Source organism: Boleophthalmus pectinirostris, unplaced genomic scaffold (assembly GCF_026225935.1).
Source record: "Boleophthalmus pectinirostris isolate CB_2022bp ecotype Guang Dong unplaced genomic scaffold, ASM2622593v1 HiC_scaffold_14, whole genome shotgun sequence".
NCBI lineage: Eukaryota > Metazoa > Chordata > Actinopteri > Gobiiformes > Gobiidae > Boleophthalmus > Boleophthalmus pectinirostris.
Window position 1 is genome coordinate 31,064,612 of NW_026571047.1, and position 10,000 is coordinate 31,074,611.

Consider the following 10,000-nt stretch of genomic DNA (forward strand, 5'->3'; position numbering starts at 1 on the left):
CTTTAGTCCACCTTTAGTCCACCTTTAGTCCTCCTTTAGTCCTCCTTTAGTCCTCCTTTAGTCCACCTTTAGTCCTCCTTTAGTCCACCTTTAGTCCATCTTTAGCCCTCCTTTAGCCCTCCTTTAGTCCACCTTTAGTCCACCTTTAGTCCACCTTTAGTCCTCCTTTAGTCCTCCTTTAGTCCTTTAGTCCACCTTTAGTCCACCTTTAGTCCTCCTTTAGTCCTTTAGTCCTTTAGTCCACCTTTAGTCCTCCTTTAGTCCACCTTTAGTTCCTTTAGTCCTCCTTTAGTCCTCCTTTAGTCCTCCTTTAGTCCTCCTTTAGTCCACCTTTAGTCCACCTTTAGTCCTTTAGTCCTCCTTTAGTCCTCCTTTAGTCCACCTTTAGTCCACCTTTAGTCCTCCTTTAGTCCTCCTTTAGTCCACCTTTAGTCCTCCTTTAGTCCTCCTTTAGTCCTCCTTTAGTCCACCTTTAGTCCTCCTTTAGTCCACCTTTAGTCCACCTTTAGTCCTCCTTTAGTCCTCCTTTAGTCCTCCTTTAGTCCTCCTTTAGTCCACCTTTAGTCCACCTTTAGTCCTCCTTTAGTCCTCCTTTAGTCCTCCTTTAGTCCACCTTTAGTCCTCCTTTAGTCCACCTTTAGTCCACCTTTAGTCCTCCTTTAGTCCACCTTTAGTCCACCTTTAGTCCACCTTTAGTCCTCCTTTAGTCCTCCTTTAGTCCTCCTTTAGTCCTCCTTTAGTCCACCTTTAGTCCTCCTTTAGTCCTCCTTTAGTCCTCCTTTAGTCCTCCTTTAGTCCTGCTTCAGTTCTGCTTTAGTCCTGCTTCAGTCAGAATTATTTGTACTTCTTTATTTTATTATTATTATTTTGTCTCTATAAACCAGATCGCCCAAAAGTGGCTGCCTTAACTTTACTTGGGAGATTTTAGAAACTAGTCCTGGTCTAGTCCCGTTTTAGGGCCCCTGCAGTCTAGAGCCAATCCAATTATCAGTTTGTGTTTACAGAGTGGAGATCTACAAATAAACTGATAACAGGAGCAAACAGGAGGTCAGAGGTCAGAGGAGGGGGTGTCTGGGGAGGGGGAAGTCTGAGAATTTAAACCCAATCCAGGGTCGTAAAACAAGGGCTGGAGGTAATGGACTTGGACTTGGGCTTTGTTCTGCTTTATTACTTGTTTACATCTGGTTTTGTTGTTATTTAGACTTGGTTTAGTTCAGGTTTAGTCCTGGTTTAGTCCTGGTTTAGACTTGGTTTAGTCCTGGTTTAGTTCTAGTTTAGACCTGGTTTAGCCCCTCTTTGGTTTAGCCCTTGGTTTACCTGGTTCAGTCCTGGTTTTAGTCCTGGTTCTAGTCCTGGTTTAGTCCTGGTTTTAGAGTCCTGTTTAGTTTAGTCCTGGTTCAGTCCTAGTCCTGGTTCAGTCCTGGTTTAGTCCTTGTTTTAGTCCTGGTTCAGTCCTGGTTTAGTCCTGTTTCCGTCCTGGTTCAGTCCTGTTTTAGACCTGGTTTAGTCCTGGTCCAGTCCTGGTTTAGTCCTGTTTCCGTCCTGGTTCAGTCCTGTTTTAGACCTGGTTTAGTCCTGGCTCAGTCCTGTTTTAGACCTGGTTCAGTCCTGGTTCAGTCCTTGTTTAGTCCTGGTTTAGTCTTGCTTTAGACCTGGTCCAGTCCTGTTTTAGACCTGGTTTAGTCCTGGTTCAGTCCTTGTTTAGTCCTGGTTTAGTCCTTGTTTAGACCTGGTCCAGTCCTGTTTTAGACCTGGTTTAGTCCTGGTTCAGTCCTTGTTTAGTCCTGGTTTTCCTGGTTTAGAGTTCTTAGACCTTTAGACCTGGTCCAGTCCTGTTTTAGACCTGGTTTACCTGTTTTAGACCTGGTTTTAGACCTTTAGACCTGTTTTAGACCTGTTTTAGACCTGGTTTAGACCTGTTTAGACCTGTTTTAGACCTGGTTTAGTCCTGGTCCAGTACTCACGTGATGACCACAGGAGCCACTTTGTTGGTGATGATGGACTTGGCTTTCCCGGAGTGGATGCTGACGGTGTGGAAGGGGGAGGAGCTTAGAGACCGGCTGTCCGTCATGTCGTTGCTGTGGTGACTGTCGCTAAGGGCCGAAGAAACGCTTTGTGGCGCTGCGCTGGCCGTCGTACCCATGCTCCACAGGCAGCTGCAGACCGACACAAAACAGAGACAAAACAGGTCAGAAACAGAAACGAAAACAGTCTGTACCAAGAAAAACTGTAAGGAAAAGAAAATATGAACTGTTAGAAGCACTTGAGAGAAAAGAGGCCGGGTTTCTTATGTTCTTTTTGTACGACTTTTACTTTATTCCATTAAGTTAGAGCTCTGAAATTGTCCCTTTATATATTTATAGGTCACCATATGTTGTTATTTACTCTTATGTATTTATTTTCAACTGAACTTTATACTTTTGTAAGGTGTTCTTGTTGTTTGTATCTGAAACTCTGCAAATAAATAAATATATAAAAAAAAAAAAAAAAATAAAACAAATAAAATTAAATATAAAATGAAAATAAAATAAAATATAAAAATAAATTAAAGACAAATAATAAAAAAAATATTAAATTCAACAAAATAAAATAAAATGAAAATAAAATAAAAAATAACTCCAATCCTATTCATATCCACAACATTGTGCAGACTGTACACACAAAAAACACCTATTTGCAACTGGACAGTAACAATTTGAAAGAAAAAATACTTAAATAATATCAATTTAATGACACGTATTACGTTTGTAATTTGATTTTTCGATGTGAATCCAGACAAAGCAATAATATCTCCATGGAGAAAAGCGTTTAATGGACTCTCTACTAGAAAAGTTTTTGCTTTTATAAAAGGTGCTCATATTGTTTGTATCTGAAAATCTGCAATAAAAAATAAATAAATAAATAAAAAAACAGTACTTATCGAACTCCAGGACTATTCAGATCACAAATATTCACAACACTGTGCTCACAAAAACACCTATTTGCAACAGGACAATAACAATTTGAAAAAAACAAAACAAAAACATATAATATTTATTTAATGACACATATTACAATTGCAATTCGATTTTCAGACAATGCGAATCTTTCACATCGTCAAATATAACATAACTTTACTCTGGTTTGCTTTATACATTAAAAAAAATTTACACACATTGACTACATGTGGTTCTTGTGAAATGTTGTTGTTGTTTTGGGGCTTACTTACAAAAGTTTTCACAATAATCTCACAGTGAATATTAGGATTTTTGTTTAATGCCCAACAAAAAAAATACTGTTTCAACTTAAATTTCTCTTACCCAGTATGATTTATTTGCAGAATTTCACAACCACAGTCATCTACAAGGTCTTAGCTTTTATATGACACCTTGTTTGGTTGTGTATTTGCTGTTTAATACCTTAAAATATCACACATTTTAAATTTTGAGAATAAAGATTTGGGCTTAAGAGGTCTATTGATTATCTCAGTAATTGATTAGTTGCGATTAGAAATAGACTGATACCTGTAGTTTGATATTTCCACTTTGTAGCGTATCGGCGCTATGTAAGTTTTTGGTTGGGGGTAAGTCAGCTGTTTGTTTCTATGGATACGTCATTGCTCTGCCTGGAAAGTTCCACATTATGACTTTAAACAGCTCTGTGTTACATTTATTCAATTACAGGAGGATTTACAGCTCAAAAATACTTAGACAAACAAACATTCTGACTGTGAGCGGGGTCGCCTCTCCACAGACCTGACCTGTAACTTGCTCTGCTTTGGTCTCCGTGAATCCAGAACGATTTAATGCCATACTGTGAGACATTCCGGACAAAACAGTAACATCTCCACGAAGAAAAAGCATCTGACAGAACCTCCACCGGGAAAATTTACACAATGAATCTTTAAATATAATTGGTTCGTTGGATTAAAGTGACCCCCCCCCCCCCCCCCCGCGGTTTGAAACGCAGCCGTGAAGGAGACGACAGCGCGCCCACAAAACAGGAAGTAAACAACATTTTAGAGTTCAACAGTCAGAACCGGGTCGGCCGTGTTTGCTTTTTTTTCGGAGCGGAGGAGAATTTAAGGTGTGAAGAGCCGACGGCGTCTCACGCTCGAGGTGAGAGGTGATTCAGATTCACGCCAACGTTTGCGTATTTGATAAAGAAAGAACAGATCCGACAAATTAAAGACAGCGGTTTTCACATGTCCCCGGTCTAATGAGAGAGAGATGTGATTTGGAAAGACGGGTATTAGAGATGAAAGAGGAGGAGGATTTGGAAATAAAGGTGAGAATCAACACTGAAACAGAAAATGTGTAAAGAAAAAGCTTCACTGCAATAATTTGGATGATTTCAGTCCTAAAATTGCCAATCTCTACTGAAAAAAAAAGGAGCTGTTAACTTTAAAACTACCACTTCATGACATCACAAAGTGGAACAGAGCATTTGGAGCTTTGGGGACATAGACAGACTAATAATAAAGAGTGACTCAAACATGTGTGAATGAAACAAAACACAACTCCAGGTCTGTTTTTGATCAGATAACAACATTACAACATGACTTAAAGCTCAAAAGAGTAATTTTTGTAATATATAGGACGTTTAATATCAAAAAGTAAACAGAATCGTCAGAAACTAAACTAAACTACACTGGGTACTGGAGGAGAGAGAGACGGCGGATTTGGAAATCAATCCATCAAATCAAACATTATTTACAGAGTGTGTTTCATACAAAAAATGCAACACAAAGAGCTAAAATTGAGAATCAACTTGGGGAAACGAGACTGACAAGATGGAACATTTGTATAGAAAAAGCTTCACTAGAATAATTTGGATAATTTCAGACCTGGAACTGTCAATCTTTACTGAACCAAAAGTAAAAAATTTGCTGTTAACTTGATAATAAAGAGTTATTCAATGAAACAAAACACAACTCCAGGTCTGTTTTTGATTAGATAACAACATTATAACATGATTTAAAGCTCAATAGTCCAATTCTGTGTAATATAAAAGACATTTAATATCAAAAAGTAAACAGAACCGTAATAAACTAATTAGAGTATCAGTAAATATGTGTAAAACCTGCTCTAATGGCACAGGGAGATGTTTTGTCAAATGGGTATTGGAGGAGAGAGAGAAGGAGGACTTGAAAATAAATCAATTAGGTCAAACTTTATTTACAGAGTGTGTTTCATACAAAAAACGCAACACAAAGCGTTAAAACTGAGAATCAACTTGGGGAAACGAGACTGACAAGATGGAACATTTGAATAGAAAAAGCTTCACTAGAATCACTTGGATAATTTCAGTCCAAGAATTGCCAATCTTTACTGAACTAAAGTAAAAAGTTAACTGTTAACTTGAAAACTACCAACTCATGACATCACAAGGTGGAACCGAGCATTTTGAGCTTTGAAGATGTAGAGAGACGAATAATAAAGGATTATTCAAAGAAACAAAACACAACTCCAGGTCTGTTTTTGTGTAATATATAGGACCTTTAATATAGTAACAGAATTTAACTGTAATAAAATAATAATTACAGTACACATAAATATGTGTAAAACCAGCTGTAATAATAGAGAGATCTTACTTCAAATGGTATCGGAGGAGAGAGAAAGGAGGATTTGGAAATAAAGGTGAGAATCGACTTGGTGAAATAAGACAGAGTTTCCCAGACTTTTTTCTGTGGACGCATAGTTTAAAAGTCACAAACCTTCACGACCAAAGTCAATAAACATTATTCATAAATCACAAAATAAATGTGGATTTGACCATTATTGAACATTAATGAGGATATTTTATAGTCGATTGAGTGACCGTGTCTCTCTGAACATTTAGTATTCCTCAAGTTAAAACAAAGAAAAAAAAGGATTCATAAGTCGCCTATTTCAATCCAATCCACTTTATTTCTATAGCACATTTCACAAACAAACTGTTTCCAAAGTGCTGCACAAATACATAAAAAATAACAACAATAAGATGATAAAGTAAACTACTACAATAATACTAGTCTTAAAGTAATAAAACTAGTAAAATAATATAAAACCAGTCAAATAAAAATAAAACCAGTAAAATAAAATAAAACCAGTAAAATAAAAATAAATAAATAAATAAATACAAATAAAACTATATCATAGGATAGAAATAAATAAACCAATAAATTAATTAAATCAGTAAAACCAATAAAAACACATAAAAATAAATAAAAGACACAGAGGAGCAACAACTCACGCGGTGTTAAAAGCCAGAGAATAAAAGTGGGTCTTCAGACGAGATTTAAAACTCTGCACTGTGGAGCTGCTCGAACGTGAAGCGGCAGATCGTTCCAGAGTTTACGACCGACCACAGTGGATATTATTATATTATATTATCCACAGTATTTGGATATTAAATGTAGCCCTGTATATGCAGATCGTGACAAAGCAAAACAAAAAACTCTCTTGTGACCGACCTGAGGGTCTCGACCCAGTCTTTGGGAAACACTGAAATAAGAGACTGAGAAGATAGAACATTTGTATAGAAAAAGCTTCACTAGAATCATTTGGATAATTTCAGACCGGGAATTGCCAATTTCTACTGAACTAAAAGTAAAAAGGAGCTGTTAACTTGAAAACTACCACCTCATGACATCACAAGGTGGAACAGAGCATTTTGAGCATTGGAAATGTAGACAGACTAATAATAAAGAGTTATTCAATGAAACAAAACACAACTCCAGGTCTGTTTTTGATTAGATAACAACATTATAACATGATTTAAAGCTCAATAGTCAATTCTGTGTAATATAAAAGACATTTAATATCAAAAAGTAAACAGAACCGTAATAAACTAATTAGAGTATCAGTAAATATGTGTAAAACCTGCTCTAATGGCACAGGGAGATGTTTTGTCAAATGGGTATTGGAGGAGAGAGAGAAGGAGGACTTGAAAATAAATCAATTAGGTCAAACTTTATTTTACAGAGTGTGTTTCATATAAAAAACGCAACACAAAGCGTTAAAACTGAGAATCAACTTGGGCAAACGAGACTGACAAGATGGAACATTTGAATGGAAAAAGCTTCACTAGAATCACTTGGATAATTTCAGTCCAAGAATTGCCAATCTTTACTGAACTAAAAGTAAAAAGTTAACTGTTAACTTGAAAACTACCAACTCATGACATCACAAGGTGGAACAGAACATTTTGAGCTTTGGAAATGTAGACAGACTAATAATAGAGGATTATTCAATTTGACAAAACACAACTCCAGGTCTGTTTTTGACGAGGTAACAACATTATAACACGACTTCAAGCTCAAAGAGTCAATTTTGTGCAAGATAAAACATTTAATACTAGAAAAGCAGTCAGAGAGCGCAGACCTCCGCCAAGGACTACCCCCATTTTTGATATAAATTGCGATAAAATCAGTCTTCTGGATCAGATCCGGATCAGCCTTTGGAATATGAAAGAGGATCCCATTGTCCATCCCTGAGTCAAATTTCATGGGGTTTGGTCAATAATTAACCGAGATATTGAGAAACAAACTTTTTGGCCCCATTTACCACAATGTTAACTAAAATTTCAAAGTGATCCAGAATCCAGGATTTCTTCTGGATCACCCCCAAAATGAAATCAGTTCTTCCTTTTCACATTTCCAACAAATCCTGAAAATTTCATCAAAATCGGTCCATAACTTTTTGAGTTATGTTGCTAACAGACAAACAAACAAACAAACAAACAGACAAACAAACAAACAAACAAACAGACAAACAGACAAACGCTGGCAAAAATATAACCTCCTTGGCAGAGGTAATAATAACAGAATTGAACTGTAATAAAATAATAAATACAAAAGACATAAATATGTGTAAAACCAGCTCTAATAATAGAGAGCAATGTTATTTTAAGTGGGTATTGAAGGAGAGAGGAGGAAGATTTTGAAATAAATGTGAGAATCAACTTGGGGAAACAAAACACTGAGAAGATAGAACATTTGTATAGAAAAAGCTTATAATATAGAATATTAAGAACTGCTTCATGACATCACAAAGTGGAACAGAGCATTTTGAGCTTTGGAGATGTAAACAAATTAATAATAAAGAGTTACTCAAACATGTGTGAGATAACAACATTATAACATGACTTAAAGCCCAAAAGAGTCAATTTTGTGTAATATATAGAACGTTTAATATAAAAACGTAAACAGAAACGTAGTAAACTAATTAGAGTATAAATAAATATGTGTAAAACCTGCTCTAATGGCACAGAGGATTTTTTTCAAATGGGTATTGGAGGAGAGAAGAGGAGGATTTGGAAATAAAGGTAAGAATCAACACGGGGAAACACGAGACTGAGAAGATAAAACCTTTGTATAGAAAAAGCTTCACGAGAATCATTTGAATGATTTCAGACCTGGAATTGACAATCTTTCCTGAACTAAAAGTAAAAATGTTGCTGACTTGAAAACTACCGCTTCATGACATCACAGATTTGGAAATAAAGGTAAGAATCAACATGGGGAAACAAAACACTGAGAGGACAGAAAATGTGCACAGAAAAAGCCCTGGAATGGCCGATCTCTACTGAAATAAACCACGACATGACATCACAAGGTGGAACAGGGCATTTTGAGCTTGGAGATGCTTTGGAGACAGATGTTTGTCTACATCTGCGGCATCTGGACAAACATCTTGACAGAGTAATAATAAGGGTTTACTCAAACATGTGTGAATGAGTTTTCTACAACGCACCGGGGGAAAGTAGAGAAGAAACAACTCTTTACCTAAAAAGGAAATGGGAAACAGAATTGTCAATAAATAAAACAGATGAAGAACGGTTTCAGATGTGTGAAATACACCACAGAGCAACTAATTCACTGTTGTGGAGGGAATATTGCTGCTGCAGGTGTGAATGAAACAAAAGAGATAAGAGACAAAAGAGAAAAGAGTCAGTTTTGTTTAATATACGACCTTTAATTTCATAATTTTAGTTGTCGACGAATCAGCCAAGTCTGTGCAACTAATTGAATTTTGATCATGATTTCAATTAATATTCAATTTTTCGACTTACATAATCGAGTTGAAAGTTTATTTTGAGATATTTTTTATATAAATAAGTATATTTATTTTAGATTTTAAATATAGAGATTGTAGAACAGCTGGATATACAGTTTATTTTGGACACATTTATGTTTTTCTATGTTTTATTTCATGTTCAAAGTTTATTTTAGTCATTTATGTTTTATTCATTGCAAAACTGCTCTAAAGTTCATATTTGTAGCCTGTATTTATTTTCAATTTGAAAGTTTTTTGTAAATTATGAATGAATAAATGAATGTTTATTCGGACAGTAATACATAGAACATGCACAGAGAACATACATATTTAGATATAACACATAAAGTAAGTAATTTCTTTTCTGTAATAATAAGCGTAAATAAATGTCACGCAGATTTTACTTGTGTGTGTGACTGTCTGTCCCAGCGCCTGCTGTACTAGCGGCGCACTCACGCTGTTACCTGTGGTTCTGTTCACATACGCGTGGCCGAGAGTGTCGTCGCATGAGTGCATGTTGCGCTGCGGAGTTGGTGCTTTTGGCCGAGAGGGTCCGTCCAGTGGCATGGAGGGTCTACTGAGCGGCGGGACTGATGTTGCGGTGCGCGGTTCACAGTGGGTCTGTGGATGCGATGACGGTTTGGGGGAGAGAGGCTGTGGGGATTCTGTTATCTCGTTTTTATTTGATAAGCTCTTGTATTTTAACTTCTTAGGTTCTTTTTAAAGACAATGCAGTAAAGTGTATTTACCTTGTTGACATGTTTCGGCTGCTAGCTGCAAGCCATCTTCAGAACTGTCACCGGTGTTGGTGGTGACGTGTCGTATATCAGCTGTTGTTACTTCCTGCCAGGTCCATCAGGTCTGACCACGCCTACAGGAAGTAACAACAGCTGATATACGACACGTCACCACCAACACCGGTGACAGTTCTGAAGATGCAGCAGCCGAAACATGTCAACAAGGTAAATACACTTTACTGCATT

The 10,000-nt window shown here is 36.6% G+C and overlaps 1 protein-coding gene across 2 annotated transcripts in view; it reads right to left on the reverse strand.

Annotated features, from left to right (window-relative positions):
• Positions 1 to 10,000, reverse strand: part of pald1a (phosphatase domain containing paladin 1a) — a 225,728-nt gene that overhangs the window by 158,421 nt on the left and 57,307 nt on the right. For both annotated transcript variants that reach the window (XM_055150024.1, XM_055150025.1), the window contains exon 2: positions 1,965 to 2,156. In XM_055150024.1, the coding sequence (XP_055005999.1) occupies positions 1,965 to 2,143 (179 nt within the window). In that variant the 5' untranslated portion in view covers positions 2,144 to 2,156. The remainder of the gene's footprint in view (positions 1 to 1,964; positions 2,157 to 10,000) is intronic.